Source organism: Artibeus jamaicensis, unplaced genomic scaffold (assembly GCF_021234435.1).
Source record: "Artibeus jamaicensis isolate MK-2021 breed Jamaican fruit bat unplaced genomic scaffold, CSHL_Jam_final contig_384, whole genome shotgun sequence".
NCBI classification, from domain to species: Eukaryota; Metazoa; Chordata; class Mammalia; order Chiroptera; family Phyllostomidae; genus Artibeus; species Artibeus jamaicensis.
The window spans coordinates 13947646-13967982 of NW_026521810.1; the positions used below are offsets into that span (position 1 = coordinate 13947646).

Here is a 20337-nt window from a genome sequence, read left to right on the forward strand (position 1 = left end):
TTCCTACAAACTCCCCTGTGTCCTGAAGGGGCTCTGTGTGCACCATTCTCTCACCCAACTGCTCAGCTCCTGGGACCATGTCTCCCAAGAGTTCCCAAGTCTGGGTTGCACAGAGTGAGGACCCTCTGAAAGGTGTCACAACAGCTCTACACAAGCCATCTTGCTCCCCCGAAGTTGTGTGACATGGCCCTCGGGCCATGCCCTCATCTCTTTGGTCTCGTGTATGTGTGTGTGGTTCGTTCATTTATTTAGGTAATAATGAAATCGAAGCATCTCCATGAAGTTTTATCCAGAGCAGATCCCCAAAAAGCTCTCCGCCACTTCAGAGCCATCAAAAAATGGCAGAGCAAGCATCCCAACACCCCGCAGAGAAGAGGTGCCTTCCTGAGTTATTCCCAGAAAGTTCAGGCAGCTGTGAAAGCCTTGAACCTCCAGGACGCGAATCAGCTCGGCCGCAGCCCTGGGACTCAGCAGGTGACTGGGGGGAGGGGGCATTTCTCCAGTGCCCAGCGCATACAGGCCTCAGCCAGGAGGTGAGGAAGCGAGGGGTTGTCTTCCTGATAGAAGGTGCAATAATGAAGCCTGGCTTCATTTGCTGAGAGGAAACACGTGGTACTCAAATAGCAGTTTAAGGAGGGCAGTCTCCAAAGGTGTGGGCAGGGTTCAAGGGAGCTAGCTGGGACTGTTACCTTTGGTTCCCCACCACCCAGGCATGCAGGAGCGGGGCGGTGGCTGTGGGCAGAGGCTCCTTAGAGAGGGTGGGAAGTGAATGCCAGGGTCCCCTCTCTTACCTTCCCCTCCGCTGCTGGGACCCGGGAGGCCGGGGGCACTGTGAAGTGGCTGCTGTGGGACAGCCTTGGGGTACAGGGGGTGTGAAATCCCAGAGGGGCAAACACGGATCACCTGGCTCACTGCGACTGTCCTGGTTAGCCTCGGGCAGTCCCGGCTGCGCCCCCTGTCCTAGCGTTATTATTAATAGTGCCCGCTTTGTTAACTTACCAGTCACCCAGCCTGTGCTAGTGTGGGCCAGGACGAAGAGCCGTAGAATGGTAGTCAAGCAGCCAGCCCTGGGACAGGTTCAGTTTCTCCCTATTTTAAAAGCTGAGTTGGTTTTCTCGTCGCAGTCAGGACTCTTGTCTGTTTCCCCCACTCTCACGTGAAGCCAGCGCCTTTGATTCTCCTCATCCTACTGGGCGTCCAGGAAACGGAGCCACTCCTGGTGTCCCCCACTGTGGCTGAGCCCGTCCTTCCTTGCAGATGCTGAGCATGTGGAGCGAGTTGGACGACCAGAGCCGAAGGAAGTACCGAAAGAAGGCAGCTCCTTGTCCGGACCCCAGTCTCTCTGTCTGGCGCCCAGATATCTACTTTGCATCGGTGTCAGAAACATTTGAAAAAAGGGTGGATGATTATATTTGTGAGTGGGCATCTCAAGCAGAGAAGAGTTTTGAGAAGTCAGATCTTTCTCTTGACAGGTAATGCCATTGATTGGTTGCTCAGTACGTGGAGAGGAAAAAATCTGCTGTCTGGCCCTTCCCTGCCCACTCCAGGAGAGGGGGCAGCCTCCCGGGTTCGAGACCCCAGCAGGAGGGAGGGAAGTGACACAGAGGGGCACCTTGCAAGCCCTGAGGGACCTGGGACAGGAGATAAGAGCAGGTAGGCAGGAGAGGACATCTTCATCTGGGCCAGGACAGAGAAGAGAGCTCTGGGGACAGGGGCTTGCAGAAATGGCCCCTCTTCAGTTTGGTGCGATGGGTGTGGCTAATTGAGTCAGGGAGCCCACCGCCAACTCTGAGAGCAAATCATTCACCCCTTCATGACACCATGTCTTAGCCTTTTGTGAGGGGTTGTATCTGATTACTCCAATGAGCCTTTGAGCTTCAGGTTTCAAAGTTTTAAGGAAGAAGGATCACATGTTGTCCTCAGTTTGCATATTTTCACACACACAAAAAAATAAAACTAGTAAAAAAAAGTCCTATAGTTTAGGCAGTGGGAAGCCAGACATGAACCAGCACTGAGCCCCAGCGGCATTAAAGCATCCACAGTGCCCCCCCAGGAGTGCCTCCTGGGGGCTGGTCTTGGCAGGTGGTCAGAGGTCCTTCCCACTTCACTTGCGTAGCCTGGCCTGAAGAGCTGGAAGACAGAGGTCACCTGCTCTATCCTGCTGCTTTTCTTGCCCCCGGTGAAACCCGCCAGGTGCCTAGAGAGGGTGACATAGTCCAGGGACTGCGGCCAGAAGATGGGACTCAGGACGGGCAAGGAGCAGAGACAGATAGTTACTGGAGGGGAAGATCTAGATGGGAGAGACAGGGCTTTCTCTTTACCCCTTAAAGGGGTCCTCCAGCCAGGCCCCCGAGATTTCCAGATAGAACAGGTCATGCTGGTTACCACGCTGCCAGTGGGGCTTTCCCTGCAAGAGGAAGTCCTGGGCCCCCGGCCCCTTCACCTGCTCCCCTGCAGCTCGGGGTGCTGCTGTTCACTCTCCAAAAGTCCATGTTGGTCCTCCCTCCAGCTGCACATCAGCGGTGTGGAGAGGTCGGCCCTGGAGAGCATCACGTGCATTTGCAGGGCTGAGATGGGACAGCAGTTCTGCCTCAGTGGCTCTTGCAGGGGACCTGTTAGCAAGCAGCAAGCTCCAGGTGCAACTCCAAAGTTCTGGGAGTATTTGAAGGTTTTTTTCTGACAGGAATATTGATGTGTGCACAAACCTCACTGGATCGAAGTAATTGGGAGAGAAGACACATCAAGTTATGAAAAGTCTGACTTTTAAAAAGAACTTGCATAGAAACATTTTGTTGATTTCTTCTGCATTCACACATTTGTCCGCTTAGTCTCCATTTGTTGAGCCTTTCCTTGTTCCGTGTGTGGGGGTGCTACAGTATTCTGAAGGCTCTGAAAGTAAAGATGGCTAGTAATTACAAGATTTTAAGCACACATAACTCTGATGTGGCAGCTGTTTGCACTAATTAAGAAAATAAACACACCTGCCATCTGCCCCCCAAGTCCCCTTAATCGCTCAGTGAACCTCTTTCTAGTTCATATAGCAGGAGCTTTAAGCCTTCTCCAAACTGTTCCAGCTAGTGGGGGAAAGGAACTAACAAAGGAAAATGTGACTAATGAGCTCAGACATTCTCACGGCTCAGGGGATTGTACTGGTGCAGTGTGGACACGTGACATTCTCGGAGACAGCAGTTGAAGCACGGACGTCTAGCACTTTAGTCATCCCGCTGGGGTCTGTGCTGGGTAATTTAGGACATTTCAGGATCATTAGCAGGAATTTCAGGGTTAGAGGATCACTCGTTAGGAATTACCAGCCCAGAGAAGAGAGGGAATAGTTCCATGCACCCTAGTTTTGGGTGGTGGGGACACCTCCTAACAGCGCTCTAGCATAGAATGGCGTCTGCTCCTAACCTCTGTTGTCCCTGCCTGGTTTCCAGTTTGAGGACCCTGCTGCAGCTGAAGTGGCAGCGCTCCCTGTGCGACCCGGGTGAGGCGGTGGGGCTGCTGGCCGCCCAAAGCATTGGGGAGCCCTCCACACAGATGACCCTGAACACCTTCCACTTCGCCGGCAGAGGCGAGATGAACGTCACCCTGGGCATTCCGAGGTGGGCTACAAGGGCGCCTGATGTGGGGTCTGTCCTAGCCCACTTCTGGGGAATAACTCATTTAATTAGTGTGTGGGTGCCTGGCTAAAAGACAGGGCCTCATCAAAGTGGGGGTCAGGGTTGGCATTTCCAGAATCCGGCTTTTCTGTGCAGTTTCTGTGGGTGGCCTCTTACAATCTCATGCCTCTTAGAATCTCCATTTATCCCTCTGCCAACTCTTGTGTCAGAGTAACACAGGGTGGTTATAAAATGTCATACTCCTGGCATCAGGACTCAGGAAGATGATGTTCACAAGCCCCATTCTGTGCCACCTGGTCGCCCAGTTCTGGGGCACCACCCACCTAGAATGTGGCCCACAGTGGCCCCGGCCCTTCAGGAAGATGCGTGCATCTGGCAGAATGGTGGCCAGTAGGCGAGAGGAAAGAACGGGCCACTTGCATTTGATGCCTGGCCTTGCCATGTTCTCAGACAGGTTCCTTGGCTTCCTCAGCCTTAGGACCTTTGCCCTCCACCCCAGTGGGGGGGGCCCACCCTACTATGCAGTCAAGCTGAGCTCGTGGGCAAGGCCTGGAGCATGGTGCCTGCATCTAGTAAGAGCACTGCAGACACCAATTACCTTTCATTTATTCCGTAAGCTCTTAGTGAGCACCCGCCATACACAAGGCACAGGTGATTAACAAGAATAAGACACAGTTCTGTCCTTGAAGAGCCACGCTCCAGTGGAGGAAACTGATGGGAGAGTCCCCTGCTGTCACTCATGGGGCCAGAGCTGGGACTTTCCCTGCAAAACTCCAAGGTCGCTCTCAGACCCCAAAGAGCTCTGACAAGAAAGGACTTACACAGGTAGGGAAAATCTGGTGCCTCTTTGTGATTAGTTGCCCTTGCTCTGTGACAGGTTGAGGGAGATTCTCATGGTGGCCAGCGCCAACATCAAGACACCCATGATGAGCGTGCCTGTCCTCAACACCAGAAAAGCACTGAAGAGAGTCAAAAGCCTAAAGAGGCAACTCACCAGGGTGTGCTTAGGGGAGGTAATTGTCTTTCAACCCCGCTGCAGACAGGGCAAGCCTTTTCCTGTGTCCTCCCATCCATGAAGGATGGCTTTGCTGGTGGTTCAGAACCTGGCCTCAGAGTCCCACCAATGAGAGGGAAGCTTTCTCTGCCAGGTGCTGAGCAGGGATGGGTCAGCAAGCTGTGAAAGTATTAGCTGTGTAGCATTCTCGTGTGCCTTAAAAATACAGACACTTCCTAGGCTAGCCCTGCCAGAGCCCATGGTCCACCCCCTGTAGCTTTCTCTGGGGGTGACCTGTAGACTGTGGGAGTTTCTTTGGGATTTTGGCCCCAAAGAAACTGGTTCCATCTCATTCCCCCCAAGTCCTCAGGCTTTCCGTAACCCACCTATAATGCCTTGGTACCTGGGCAAGTTGGGTTCTCCCTGTGTATCTGGTTCTAGGTGTTGCAGAAAATCGATGTCCAGGAGTCCTTCCGAATGGGAGAAAAACAGAACAAGTTCAGGGTGTACCAGCTGCGGTTTCAGTTCCTGCCCCATGCATATTACCAGCAAGAGAAGTGCTTGAGACCTGAGGACATTCTGCACTTCATGGAAACAAGGTCAGAACGTAGGTCACTTTGTCACTGGACTGTGTCGTGGATCTTGAGCCCTCCTGACTGCAGGACTCTCGGCGATTAGGGCTATATGCACAGATTAGTTCTTCGGGGGAATTGCTCGGGAGAACAGCAGGCCCTGCAGCCTTACCTGGAAACTGCACCCATCCTGTGTCTTGCAAGTGTGACTGCACTGACCACATACCGCTTCCTAAACCCTGTTCCTTCTGGTTGATGAGTCTCCTGTTCTCGGGTTTGTAAACTCTAAGATGTGGAAGTATGTGTCCCCTAACAGAGAAATGAGCCCCATCACAGTGGCGCTGCAGTAGTGCAGCCCTCGGTATTAATATTTGACATGACGTAATTCCAGGCAGCGTAATGCAGTTCCTGATACATTTATATCCTGGTAAGAGCATTACGCCTGTGGCTCGCTGCTCATAAACGCCAGTTCTATAACCGGGGTTTCCTCCACTCCTCAGAGGGAAATTCCATCTGGTAGGGAGAACGAACATCCTTTTTCCCTCAGGTTCAAGTCACTGTTGGGCATTTGAAAAGCACGAGCCACGATGCGAATTACACAGCAGTGGGAGGGTGGGGCTAGCCAGGAGGGGCCAGCAAAGCCCTTTGACTAGCCAGCTGACCCCAGACAGTGGGGTGCAAACTGAAATGGCTGCAGAGCCCCGTGGGTGGCAGAGGCCCGTGAAGCAGGTTGGGAAGCCCGTAGCAGGCTGGCGTGTGCAGAACCTGCCTCCAGCAGGTGGGAACATGGGCCAGATCTTCTGATTCAAAAAAGGAAAAAGAGAGCCCCCCACCTTCAATCTTTTTTCTGTCTTTGGTGGTTTAGTTACTTGCTCTTGCTTTTATAAATAGGAAATCTCCTAATTTTTAAGCATTGGCAACTAACTTACATCTTTTTAAAAGCCTGGTGAGGCCCAAATCAATCCTGTCTGTTGGCAGGAGTGGGGTGCAGACCACTGACCACGAGGTCTAACCCAGACCACTGGTCAGGTCTTCTCCATGCTGGTCAGAAACAGAGAGCCAACCAGTGGCAGCAGAGTAGAGGCAGAAAGCCCACTACATTCCTTTGTCCCACCAGCCTTTACTGAGTGACTCTCGTTAGCGTCAGGTCACAAGGCAGCATGGCCAGGAGAAGGTGGCTGTCCTGCCCCGGGCCCTCGCTCTCTCCTGAAGGTGTGAGCTGGCTTTAGTCTGGCCCTCTAAACAGGTGGCAGTTAGGCCAGTGGGAGCTGTGGTAGGTGAGCTTGGATGTGAAGCCCTGAAGCCCTTTGGATGGTGATCACTGACCAGGCAGATCCTGTCCCTGTTTACGTGAGCCCTCGGTGAAGGTGTTACTGTCTGGGCGTCAGAGAACGCCTGCATCGCTGTCTGCCTGGGTAAAGAAGATTCGTTCTGTCAGGTGGGCCCTGTGCCCTCGTGGTGCTGAGCCATGTCACAGGAGACCCATCTGTGCACCAGCCTGCCAGCTCATTAAGTAACGGGGAGGAACATACTTCCCAAAGGCCCCGCATGTTTGTGCTGGCCACGCAGCCCTCTTCTGAGAGATGGGAATTAGGATCACATGGCCACTTGAGAATTAGCAGAAGAGGTGGCATTGGATGATCTGCCTCATTTCCAGTCATTTAAGGTCTGCGGAGAAGGTGGGTCTGCAGGAGGCATGCACCAGGCTGTGCATAGAGTTCTTTTTACTCACCCTATCTTGGGGAGTGGAAAATCCATCACTTCTTAAAAACTTCTTCTTTACGAGGGACAGCCCTGGCTCCTCCGTAGCAATGAAATACCTATTCTGTTCCTACTTTGTATTTCCTTGTGTGCTTGAAGGGCTGCGATAAACAAAGCCGGGTACAGTAGCTCCTGGTGGAGCTTCTCTGTGACTTCAGCAGAGTGGGCCAAAGATGAGGGAAGCAGTGGCAGGTGGACTGGGGTGTGGCTCAGACTGCCTTTGTCAGGTCTGGGCAGTGAGGCACCCTCTGGGGCCTCCTACAGACCCAGGAAGTGGGAGTGTGCTTGTCAAAGAGTAGCCCTGCTCACAGGAAGCTTTCTCCTCCTTTTCTCCTGCCCCCTCTCCCCTCCCCCACCTCTCTCTCTATTCTCCTTTCTCTCTTCCTCCCTCCCTTTCGTCCCTTTATCTCTCCCAGCTGTGAGATCATGATGCTGTTCTTTAATTCAGGAATAATTGACATACAGTATTATGAGTTTCGGGTGTATGACAGTGACTGGACATTTGTGTGCATTGTGAAATGGTCGCTGCAATAAGTCTCATTACCACCTGTCACCTTACAAAGTTAATACAATATTTTTGGCTGTGTTCCTCAGGCTGTACATTACATCCCCACGACTTATTTATTTTATAACTGGAAGTTTGTACTCCTTAATCCCCTTTATCCATTTCACCCCACCCCACTCCTCTGGGAACACCCATCTGTCCTGTGAGTCTGGTTCGGGTTGGTTTTAGATTCCGCTTAGACGTGGAAGCACACAGCATTTGTCTTTCTCAGTCTGACTGACTTCACGTAGCGCACCCTCTAGGTCCGTGCATGTCATCACAGATGGCAAGATTTCATTCTTTTTTAAAAACATTTTGATTTATTTGAACCGGAAGGAAAAAGAGAGGGGGAGAAACATCAGTGTGGTTGCCTCTTGCACACCCCCTACTGGGGGCCTGACCTGGCCCACAGTTCAGGCCTGTGTCCTGACTGGGAATCAAACTGGTGACCCTTTGGTTTGCAGGCCATTGCTCAGTCCACTGAGCCACACCAGCCAGGGCAGATTTCATTCTTTTTTATCTTTTTTTTTATTATTATTATTTTTCAAGTACAGCTTTCTGTCTTTTACTCCCATCCCAGCCCCCCCTTCCCTTATTTGTCTTTTTGAATTAGTGTTTTCAGTTGATACCAGTAGTGCAATTGCTGGATCATAAGGCAGTTCCACTTTTAAATTTCTGAGGACCTTCCACACTCTTTTCCATAGAGGCTGCACCGATTTACATTCCCACCAACAGTGCGTGAGGGTTCATGAGACTATTCTGACGCAGGCAGGAGACAAACCAAAATAGACACACAGAGATGCCTTCCCAGAGGGAGACGTGTAAGCATTTGAGGCCTCCTCGGTATTTGTACTACTGTCACCTGTCACTTTGAATACCTGTGTGAAGTGTCTGGAAGATGGGCTGGAGGAGATGAAGTGGAAGGAGCACTGAGGTCGAGTCAGGGGGCCTAAGTTCTGGCCTCCAGGCCCCAGCCGTGAATTGACCCAGTTGGCCGTCTGCCGCCTTCGCCTCTGTGAGTCTGACTGAAAACAGCAGGTGTTGGGGCCACTGCCAGGCGCTTTCGGAAACAGCTAAGGGTCAAGTTCTCTGTTTATAATTATTGATGTGGAATGGGAGCTTTCTGCGCAGCCTGGCCCTCCTGATCACTTTCAGTTGCCACATTCTGACAAACAGCCAGCCCTTCCTAGCACAGTCCCGCTGGGCCTTCAGTCCCCTTCCTCTTGGGCAAACTGTTCTCACCTCCTCCCGGAGGGGGAGAACCCTAGCACACTGGTAATGTGTCTGCCACTTACTGGCCAAGTGTTTAGTCTACTTCTTCACCTTCTCTCACGTTCTACACCAGTCCTGTCCACCAGAAGAGGCAGACAAGGTAGGAAAGATTCCCAGCTGGGGAGATTAAGAAAGGTCTCTTGGGAGAATTACATCTGTACTTGGACCCAACCTTTCAGTGGGGTGGGGTGCAGGGAATGCGGTCCAGTGTTAGATAAGGGGCTGGGACAATTACTTACCGAGCAAACGGCTTGAGTGTGAGCCCAGAGCATATACAGAGGTGGTGCGAGCAGGTGTGTAATGAGGGTTGGACAAGTTGTCAGGGCTTGAAATGCCGGGGGAAGAGCCTCAGGTTAGTGACATTGCCACAAAATGACGACCTGCTAAGTCAGAGCAGCAGCCGAAGGGGAGGGAGGTAACAAGCAGCTGCCGTGCAGGCCCAGTGCTCCCACCTCCGTCCGCCCCATCCATCTCCTCCACTCCCCGTGGGGACCGGGCGCCAGGTGGGAGCGGGCTCAGTGCACAGGTGAGATCAGAGCCTTCCTCTCCAGGCTCCAGTGGACAGGGTCTGGAATCAAAGTCTGTCCTTCCAGAAGTGTCTCTTGGGCCCCCACTTCCTAGCTGTATTGTGTCTTGCTAAAGTCAAGCTTGCCCACCCCCCAGTCTGGCCCTGTCATCCCTGTCCCCAGTGCTTAGTGACTGAGCTCCACCTCGGGGCAGAAAACCCAGAAAAACCATATAAACTTTTAAAAGTTTTTTTTTAATAGGAGGAAGAGTAGCAGGTTTTTTGCTTATAATGAGCAAAATAATAAACATTTGAGCTGCCTGCTTCTGAAATTAAGACTGAGCTCCTGTCCTTCATCCTCGATTTGCCCCAGGGCGTATGATGGGTATGATAATGGCTCAGAGAATACAGGATGGTTGCCTGGACCCTGGAGACCTTTGATACTTTCCATAATTAAAAGCAGTTCATTTCAGTGTGCTGTTCTAGACCAATGAAGTAGACAGGCAAGAGATTATGTGAGCAGGGGAGCGAGGGATGGGGTGAAGCCCTAACTAAGGGAACATAAAAAAATAGGAAGAAGGGGCCTGGGGTTAGGAAAGGCCCCCTAGATGGTGCTTGAATTGGTCCTTTTAAATTGGTTTGGTTCTAGCCTGATGATGGGATTTATTGCCGCAGAATAAGTTATCACTGCCTTTGAGATTCCCGTGAGCTTTTCCACATCGTAGTTCTTCCACTTCTACACCGGACACGGAAGCTCTCAGGCCCAGGGGTTGATCGGCCCAGCATCACCACTTTCCGGAGCTGCATGGTGGGTGGACAGGGGGAAGGTGCTCGTGCTCGCTGGCCTCCCCCCTCCTACTGTAGATGCTGCTGTTTGCTAAATGACAGCCACCACTGCACCAATAACTGTCCTTTACTAAGCACCCACTCTGCCAGGCGCTGTGACAGGTATTGAACATAATGTGGCTTCCGGATCCTTAAAACAAGGTTGCAGAAAGCATACTAATGCCCACATTTCACAAACAATGGAGTTAGGGCTCAGGAGACTGCGGCACTCAGAGCTTCACTCCCTGGGAGTGGCAGGCGCGCTCAGACCAGGCCTGTCGGGCTGTGGGGCTGTGTTCTTCCTGACGTGCCGGGTACCATTCAGAAACAGCAAGAGTGGGGAAAACGAGCTGGTAGGAGAGGCCAGGCCTCATGTGTAGTATAAATCCCCAGTGTTTGCCTGTGTGGGTGTGAGGTCCTTGGACAGAACATCTGACCCCTGCAGCAAGGGGAGAGTGGAGATGCTGTTACTGAATGGATCTGCATGGTTTTTTCTTGCTTTAGATTCTTTAAAATTCTGGTGGAATCCATCAGGAAGAAGAGTAACAAAGCATCCACTTTCAGAAGTGTGAATACTCGAAGAGCTACCCAGCGGGATCTAGACAACGCCGGGGGGTCAGGGAGCAATCGGGTGAGTGGATCCTCCAGGGGCCTTTGGGGACTGGCACAGGGAGGGTCCCAGGGTTGCAAAGTGGGGTGGCAGCTTGCTTCGTCTTCTCTTCTGGGAAGGGCCCATGGCTGAGCTCAGCACTCCTCAGCCCCTTGCTGGCATTGGCCCATCTCTCCACTTACCTTGGCATTAATCTGCTGTACTGAGAGCCGAGAAACAACAGTGACTTCTCGGGTGTGGTGGGAAGGGGAGGCAGCATGGTCTGACTGGCCCTGGCCAGGGCCCCAGGTTGTTCATCTGTCCACTCTCAAGGACCCTTCCATAAGTGATTTTTTTTAATCCTGAGGATAGACACAAAGTAATGGTACCTTGCTGGGCTTTTGGAAGTTCTTTCGCTGTTTCATTTTTCTCTGCTTTTTGGCTTACCTAGGCCCAATGAATTCAGGCCCACAGGGTACTGGCAGGGACCAGAGAGACATTTTGAAGCAGAAAAGTTGGACTTCAGTGACAAAAAAGGAAAAAGCCACTGGAGGCAAAATAGTCTGGCAGTGATAACACCTTGTCTGCCAGGGAACCTGCGGCAGCGCAGGGACAGGCCCCAAGTGTCGTCTGAGCCGGCAGCTTGTGGAGCTGTGCAGCAGTAGGCAGTGCTGAGGCGAGGAGCCTGCCTTAGGGGGGGTCGCAGCAAAGACTGGCACAGTCCCTACCTGCTCTGTGGTCCCAGGAGACTAAGAAACTAGGAGCCAAGGTCAGAAAGAGAAGGGTGTAAATACTTGGTATTTAAAATGCTCAGTATTCCACCAAAACAATTCCTTGTCTTTGCCTTCACCGCAACAAAATGTTTGAAACAATATTCTGCAGTACCTTCTTTCAATGGCTTGGAAAGTCTTGGCATTAAAAATTTTTTTTTAAGTATCGATTATGCTATTACAGTTGTCCTGTTTTTTGCTCCCCTTTATTCCCCTCCATTCTGTACTCCATCTCCCCAGAGCATTCCATCCACTCCTTAGTTCATGTCCATGGGTTGTACATATAACTTCTTTGACTTCTCCATTTCCTATACTATTCTTAACTTCCCCTTGTCTATTTTGTGCCTACCATTTATGCTTCTTATTCCCTGTACCTTTTCCCTTACTCTCCCCCTCCCTGCTGAAAACCCTCCATGTGATCTCCATTTCTGTGATTCTGTTCCTGTTTTAGTTGTTTGCTTAGCTTGTTTTGGTTTTGGTTTTTTAGGTTCAGTTGATCTTTGCGAGTTTCTTGTCATTTTACTGTTCATAGTTTTGACCTTTTTCTTAAGTGAGTCCCTTTAACATTTCATATAATAAGGGGTTGGTGTTGATGAACTCCTTTAACTTGACCTTATCTGGGAGGCACTTTATCTGCCTTTCCATTTTAAATGAAAGCTTTGCTGGATAGAGCAATCTTGGATGTAGGTCCTTGCCTGTCATGACTCGGAATACTTCTTTTCAGCCCCTTCTTGCCTGCAAGGTTTCTTTTGAGATACCGGCTGACAATCTTATGGGAACTCCTTTGTAGGTAACTGTCTCCTTTTCTCTTCCTGCTTTTAAGATTCTCTTTTTATTTTTTAATATTGGGGAATGTAATTATGATGTGCCTTGGTGGATGCTTCTCTGAGTCCATCTTCTTTGGGACTCTGAGTTTCCTGGACTTCTTGGAAGTCTATTTCCTTCACCAGACTAGGGGAGTTCTCCTACATTATTTGTTCAGATAAGTTTTCAGTTTCTTGTTCTTTCTATTCTCTTTCTGGCACCTCTGAAATTCAGATGTTGCAATGTTTAAAGATATCCTGGAGGTTTCTAAGCCTCTCCTTGTTTTTTTTTTAATTCTTCATTCTGTTCCAACCGAAGGTTTACTTCTTCCTTCTGCTCCAAACTGTTTATTTGAGTCCCATCTTCCTTCCCTTCACTGTTAGTTTTCCATATATTTTTCTTTATTTCACTTTGCATAGCCTTCACTTCTCCCTTTATTTTGCAACCATACTCAATGATTTCTGTAAGCATCCTGATTACCTGTGTTTTGAATTCTGCATCTGATAGGTTGGCCATATCCTCATTGCTTAGCTCTTTTCCTGGAGTTTTGATCTATTCTTTCATGTAGGCCATATTTCTTTGTCTCTGCCCACCTGTTAGATTGTAAGAGGTGGAGCCGTAGGTATTCGCCAGGGTGGGGTGCAACCCACATGGCTGTGCTATGGCTCTGTCTGTGGGGGAGAGGCCTGAGAGAGAACAGTGTTGCTTTTTCTGCTCTCACCCCACTCTCAGTCACTTCCTCCACTACCCACAAGCACATCGGGCCCTTCTGGTGCTGAGCCCCTGGTGAGTGGGTTTGTGTACATTCTAGGACCCTGTGGGTCTCTCCAACGAACTCTCCTGTGAGGCTGGGAGTTGCTCTTCACACCGCAACCCCCACAGATTCTTATAGCCAGGCTTCAGTTTCCCACACTGGAACTTTGGGTTGTGCAGTCTGTCTTGCTCCCCAGTTGTTCCTCCCGGTTTATCTGCACACAAATGTAGGACTGGCAGGTGCCACCGTGCCCACCTAGTCCCCTAGCCACTGCCTTGCAGGGCATCTTCTTCACCCCAGCTGCCTGTCTCCTTCCCTCCTACTGGTCCAGAGGAATGTTTCTTCTTTAATTCCTTGGTTGTCCGACTTCCATACAGTTCAGTTTTCTGGCAGTTTCGGGGGGGAGGGTTGTTTGTTTTTAAATTGGTTGTCCTTCTTTTGGATTTGTGAGGAACAAAGCGTATCTACCTACGCCTCCATCTTGGCCAGAAATCTTCAAAAAAATTTTTGAACACATAATTTTGCAGTTGGTACATGCAAAGATAAAGACTGAATAGGAGATGTGGAACCAGGGCTAACACAGCATAGATACTGGATGGTCGCCTTGGGTTGGGTAGGTAGGTAGAGGGTGGGTAGGTGGAAGGGTAGGTGGCTGGATGGGTGAGTGGATAAAAGAGTAGGTGAATGGGTTGACGGCTGGGTGGATGGATTCACCAGGCATTAAATATTGAAGCTAATCTTTTTCCTCTTTTTCCGCACATTACAGGGAGAACAGGAAGGTGATGAAGAGGAGGAACACATAGTGGACGCCGAAGCTGAGGAGGGAGATGCTGATGCCTCTGATGTCAAACGCAAGGAGAAGCAAGAGGAGGAGGTGAGGGGACTCTGGCTGGGGTGCAGGGGCTGTGGTCACGTCCCTCCTTCTCCATCATACCCAAAGGATCATGCCAACACATAGGGCTACTCCTTTGTGTCTGCTGGAACCTGTCAGGAATCGGGAAGCAAAACCAGCCTGCCCAGCACACCTCTCAGCTGAGATGGTGTTCTCAGGGTAGAAGTTGGGCAGGGTGCCATCCCAGGGCTGCCCTTTGGGTTTGGTTGTCCTGGATTTGAATCAGTTTCAAAGACGCAGCAGCCTTCGGCAAGGAGACAAAGTCAGGCTTCCTCTTTTTTTTATAGTGAAAATATACTTCCGTCCCCTTCCCCAAAATAGCCTTCTACTGTCACAATGGCTGCAAGGACAAAGGGCAAGTTAGAGGGACTGAGGGAATTGAAAGGAAAGAGAGCTCGAGGTGAGGGAGAGGAGGGGACATGGGGACAGGCAGGCTGGCGTTCCCAGGTGGAGCGCCAAGGTGGAAAGGAGGAAGGCAGCCCAGGCCACATGCAGCAGGTGGGACACGGGAGGGCCAGGCAGATGAGGTGTCTCCAGGCCCAGTCCGGGTGGATGGTGGGACCCCAGTGATGCAGCCTGCGCTCCATCCCCTGCCAGGTTGACTATGAGAGCGAGGAGGAGGAGGAGGAGAAGGAAGGGGAAGAGAAGGACGACAAGGATGTGCCAGAGGAAGGGAACATCTGTGGGGAAGGCACCCGCAGGGCCCAGGAGCGGGATGAAGAAGAGGCAGGCTCAGGCCCCGAGGAGGACTCGCCCCCTGCTCCACTCCTGAGACAGTCCCAGAAGCCCACCTGCAGCCAGGAGCCTGCGGGAGCTGCGGCCGTGGAGCACCGGGTGCAGGCTGTACGCGAATCCCACCCGTTCATAGAGGACTACGAGTATGACAGCGAGGAGAGCCTGTGGTGCCAGGTCGGTGGGGTTGGTGCCGCGGCAGGGTGTGGGGTGAGGCCAGGGCAGCAGGGAGTTGGTTGCTCTCTCTTAAATCCCAGGTCCCTTACATTCAGAATGTGGTGGCAGCTGTGGACCCTCTGCCTCAGATCACGGCCTGCAAATGTGACTTTCCAAAGAGTCTGTGTGGGGTCTGATCTGCCAGGCCCTGTAGGTGCTTTCAGACTCGCCGCCTCCATCAGTGCTCCACACGGCGGACTGCTAACGTATTTGAAGTTGTCGTAGAGGCAAGCGGGAGTACCTTGTTTCCTGTTCGCCCTGGTCTCCAGCTCAGGGACAACCTTGTTCCCTCACAGGCCGGATGGTTTGAACAACGAGACATCTCCACGGGGGGGCTTTTTTTGTGCTTTGAGCCAGCTCAGTGGTTCCCAGATGGCAGTGTAGGTGAGAGACTAACCAGGATTACACACACAGAACCATGTGTGCTATGAGTGGTGGTAATTGAAAGGAGATCCAGGATGACATTGAGCTGTGTGATTGCCACCATTCTCACTGACACCTGTGAAATTACTGCTCCATCGTTTTCACCTCACTCTGGGTGACTGGAGATGGCTGCTGTGTGTCGTTGGTTAAGGCACGCAAGGTGCATGGGTACAGACACACTGACCCAGCTCCCCCAGCAGGGCCACCTGTCCCTGGCCAAGGTGTTTACTGAGAGGGCTTTGGCAGAACACCCTGGGGATTCTAGTCAGCGTGGCCTCTGCCCGCTTTGTGAGGCTTGGGGTGGCCTTCTCCCTCAACTTAGCTTTTTTCTTGCAGGTGACAGTGAAACTCCCACTAATGAAGATTAACTTTGATGTGAGCTCCCTGGTAATGTCCTTGGCCAACAGTGCTGTCATCTACGAGACGAGGGGCATCACCAGGTGCCTCCTGAATGAAACCACCACCACCAAGAATGAGAAGGAACTTGTCTTAAACACAGAAGGAATCAATCTTCCAGAGATGTTCAAGTACGCCGAGGTGCGTCTCTGTCCAGGCTGTCTGCTGGCCTGGGACAGGTCCTCACATCTTCTCAGCCTCGGGCCCCTGGAGGCAAGGCTCCGGCCACTGTGCCCTGGCCCCTTCTGAGCTGCTAGCACCTCTGGCCCAGTGTCCCCAAACCGAGTTTGCGTGGCCTGGCCCACCTGTTGGGGTGTGCAGTGCATGTAAGCCTGGCGAAGGCTTGCAGTACAGAAACTTACTGAACTTTAACCCTGAGTTTCTCAAACTAATTTGAATACAAATGCTTTTTCGTGAAATCAAAACCTTTCCAAAGTACAGTTGTAAGAAATAGTTGGCTGACTTGCTGGCCTGGGAGCAGCTCACTTTATCTGGGACAGGAGGCCCTGGGCGCCCAGGAGGTCCTGGCCCGGCCCCCACGCCCGGCGCTGGCAGAGGCCGCGTGCTCCTGCCCCTGCAGCCTCACCAGCCCCAGCAGCCCCAGCAGCCCCAGCAGCACTCCCAGCCTTCCATCTGAGCTCTCTCCTGGCTCCTCCCACTTCCAGGAGTCCCCCACAGTCTTCAGAGATTCTCTCAGTCCCCAGAGAATATTGAGGAGCGGGACCCCTCTAACCTACTGCTCTGTAGCCCACAGCAAGCGGCAGAGCCCTCTCACCTGGCACATTTCTGCTCTACATCAGCTGCCCTCAAAGGCCCTTTCTGCCCTGGAGCCTTTCACCAAATTCTTTTCCAGAGGGCAGGGCGGGAAGGCTCACACCTTCTGAGAGGCAGCCACTAGCCAGGCACGCTCCATGTCCTCCTCTCAGGGTTTGTTTAAATGAGACCAGACAAGCCGCTAGGGTCTCCAAGGTCTTCAGCAATGGAAGTGGGGGGTACCTTGCCATTGGGGAGAGCCTCCTTGGGCCCCCAGGGTGGCTAAACTAGACCCTGATGGCCCAGGTTAGTTGCATGGAGCTGGCCTGTCCCTGCTGTGCGTGCTCTGGACAGGTGCTTGTATCTCTGCTAGGGAACTTTCCTCACCTGTCGGGATGCCTCGATCCTAGGAAACAGGTATTTTTCTATTACGTAGACAAAATTAAAATACCGTTGACCCTAAAGCAGGTACCAAGTCATTGTTTAGCTCTGATAATGAGGAGACAGACTTGGGGCCTGGCCAGAGTCCTGTCAGCAGCTCTCTGCCACATTGCCACCACTTTGTCATCAGTTGTGCTCAACTGCCAGACAAAGAGACAGCATGGCCAGGGACACACTGCTGGGGGAGGGAGTGCGGGGCCAGGCCCTCAACCAGCCCCTCCTCCCTCCTCTAGGTCCTGGATTTGCGCCGCCTCTATTCCAACGATATCCACGCGATGGCCAGCACGTACGGCATCGAGGCCGCACTGCGGGTGATCGAGAAGGAGATCAAGGACGTGTTTGCCGTGTATGGTAGGAGACTCTGCGGACAGCTGTCGGGAGATTCCAGGGCGTCGTCCAGTGGTGTCGGGGTGCAGTGAGCATGTAGCCTGTACGAGACCCTGAGAACAACCATGGGAAGGGGTGGCCTGTGTTTCTGTCTCACGCGGCAAATTCCATCACCAAAAGCCGCCACTTGTTTCTCATCCGTCATCCTCTGAGGGAGCCCCCGCCTGACAGCTCGGCCCCGTGTAGCCCTCAGAGTCTCAGTCCCCAGGGCAGGCGTGCTGTTGGGACTCATGCTCCCCCGTCTGGAACCTGTGTTCCTGGGCTGCTGGATGGCCAGGGAGCACTGGAGGTAGTTTAGTGACCAGGGATAAGGGAAGGACTGGTGGTGGAGTCAGGCAGGGACCAGGCGATGGAGCTGGAGCAGAGCCCTGGGGCCTGACACGTGAGCCTCTGTGCTGACTTTTGTCGGGTAGCCCTGCCCCAACGTCCCCTTGTCACCGCGTACTCCTTTCTGATGTTCGTGCTCACGTGACAGGCATTGCAGTCGATCCCCGCCATCTCTCCCTCGTTGCCGACTACATGTGCTTTGAGGGTGTTTACAAGCCTCTGAACCGCTTTGGGATCCAGTCAAACTCGTCCCCTCTGCAGCAGATGACGTTTGAAACCAGCTTCCAGTTCCTGAAGCAGGCCACCATGATGGGTCAGTGTGCGGGCCGGAGTCCTTGGCCTCTCCGGAATCTGTTCTGGGCAGATGGGCTGGTTCCTCGGGTGCCTTTCCTCCCACCTTCCACGCCAGTGAGATCTCACTGGGGGAGGCAGCTGGGGAGGGGTGGGCCGCAGACAGGAAAACCTCCGGGTTTTGAAGGAGAGGGAAAGGGGCCTTCCTCTCTCAAACATGGGGGCCATGCTGCCTCACGTAACATCAGTCAGGCCCGGAGACTGGCTGCTCCCTGTGGCCTCCATGGTGCCCCACCCACCCAGCCTCCCATCACCCACAGCTTCTCAACCACTAACAAGTGCCTGTGTCTCTCCCAGGATCCCACGATGAGCTGAGGTCCCCTTCAGCCTGCCTGGTGGTTGGGAAGGTCGTCAGAGGCGGGACAGGCCTGTTTGAGCTCAAGCAGCCCCTGAGATAGCAGCCGCCGTAGCACCGTCTGCCTGGCCTGGCCTGGCCTGCCCCGGCCTGCCCCTCACTTGAGAGGACCAGGGACACCAAAGTCCCAGTGGTTGAGAGTGACAGTGCAGAGCACAGCAGTGATGTTGGGGTTCTAAAGAGCAGCTGGCTTTGGGCTGCACCAGCTTCCCCAGAAAAGTGGCTGATCATCCCTGCTCCTCCCCATCTCAGGATATAAACAAGGTTCGCAAATCCTGAGTCCCTCTGAGGTCGGAGGGCCTTACCCTGTGCAGAAGGAGACTTCAGAGGCGAAATCCCTGGCCCCTCCGTGGTGGGACAAAGGGGTCCATAGCTGTGAGCAGCCAGTGCCTGCATGCAGGATTCCCGAGGCTCTGAAGCAAAAAAAGAAAAAAAGCCCACAGCCTGCTCCTCCTGCTGCAGTGGCCCCAGGGGACAGAGTTCCCCAATGCTCTTTTCCCTGGGCCAACCACAGCCTGGTACCCATCCAACTCCTGTGCCTGGCTGCTGGCATGTGGCCACATGTCCTTGACCAGATTAGCCCTGAGCCTGAGATTGGTCTCTCCAGGGCTCCAGCAACTCACCCCCACACATGAAACTCCCAAGTCACCAGTCAGGCTGCGCTGTTTGAACAAAATGCTTGACTGTCTCCCTGGCTTTGCTGAGTCCAGTCTCAAGGCCATGCCCCCTCTCTACAGACCCTACTCCGTCTGGCTCCCTGCATCTCTGGCACCACAGCAAGGGGCCCTGGTGTGAACTGAAAAGTCAGAATTTGTGCAAACGCTTTGTAAAACCAGAGGCTGTTTCTATTTTTGTCTAATGTTATTCCAGCTCAGGCTGAGTAATAAACGTCACTGGAGCTAGCTATTGGGAGGGAAAAAAAATTAAAGCTTGGGTTTTTTTATTCCTTCCTTGTTTGTGGTTTCTGCATTTGTGATTTGAGAGCTCAGGACTGGGGGGTTCTTGGCACCGCCACATCTTGGGTCTTATTCCTGTTCTTAGCAGAGGGTCTGGGGGGTGGAGCTCAGCCCCCGCAGCCTGCCCCTTTGACCCCACCCAGCCCCTGCAGCACCTTCTTTCTGTGTCACTTCTGGCCCTGAGGCCAGGAGGGCACAGGCCAGTGGGAAGGAGCCCTGTGTACCTGGGGTGGGGAGGAGGGCCTTGCTGGGGAGAGGGACCTCGCTGCCGGCTCTAGACCAGTGGCTTTCAGCCGGAACCGGTGCACCGCTACGTGCCTTACCTGACACGTACGCGCCTTACCTGACTGTTCAGTCGGGGGCGCTGACCTCTTCCCTGAGGTTGGTACATTAAAAAATGACAACAGCCAGCACAACAATAGCTGTCTGGTCTGAATGAATCAAAATTATATGTATTTTTTTGTCAGATGGGCAAAAAAATACATTTGTTGGTGTGCTGCTAAATTTTAGTAATTAGTTTATGTCTGGCACGAGATGAAAAAGGTTGAAAATTACTGCTCTAGACACATGATAGAGCCCAGCCTGGGTGTCCTGCGTCCCCACCAGGGAAGACCCAGCAGAAACGGCCCCCTAGGGCTGGGGCACAGGAAAACAAACGGCCTCCAAGGGCACGGGAAGAAGGGCGCCTGTGGACCCTGCACTGCAGGTTGAGCTGAGCACTTTGGAGGTAAGAGGCTGCTGCAGTAGCTGATGTCCCCTCACACCAGAGCTGTGGGGGCCGGTCCTCGGCGGCGGTCACCTGGTGCACGAATGCACGTGGTTATGTGCCCCCGAGGCTGGGCACAAGCACCAACAGTGCAAAGGTGAAGGAGCAAGCCCAGAATATAGACAGGCCTGACTGTACCCGGGGGCCAGGTCCCAGTCCTGCTTTGAGAGGAAGGTGAGAGCCCCTGTCCCTCCTGCCCAGTCCATCCGCGTATCCTGTTAGTGACTTTCTCTCCAGAAGACACCTTATTTCTGATTTGTAAGCAGACATTTCAGAACTTTCACCCGGCGGGCCGGGAATCTCACCTTGCTCCCTGTGGGATTGTACTCTCA

At 52.7% G+C, this 20337-nt stretch overlaps 1 protein-coding gene across 1 annotated transcript in view; it reads left to right on the top strand.

The window, feature by feature from the left end:
- The window catches only part of POLR1A (RNA polymerase I subunit A), an 80156-nt gene extending 60923 nt beyond the window's left edge, over positions 1-19233 (top strand). Inside the window, exons 23-34 of the mRNA XM_053664517.1 lie at positions 253-474; positions 1258-1472; positions 3435-3602; positions 4498-4633; positions 5056-5213; positions 10598-10724; positions 13777-13884; positions 14500-14811; positions 15610-15810; positions 17097-17214; positions 17726-17890; positions 18226-19233. Of these exons, the coding sequence (XP_053520492.1) occupies positions 253-474; positions 1258-1472; positions 3435-3602; positions 4498-4633; positions 5056-5213; positions 10598-10724; positions 13777-13884; positions 14500-14811; positions 15610-15810; positions 17097-17214; positions 17726-17890; positions 18226-18326 (2031 nt within the window). The 3' untranslated portion in view covers positions 18327-19233. The remainder of the gene's footprint in view (positions 1-252; positions 475-1257; positions 1473-3434; positions 3603-4497; positions 4634-5055; positions 5214-10597; positions 10725-13776; positions 13885-14499; positions 14812-15609; positions 15811-17096; positions 17215-17725; positions 17891-18225) is intronic.
- The last annotated feature ends 1104 nt before the right edge of the window (positions 19234-20337 follow it).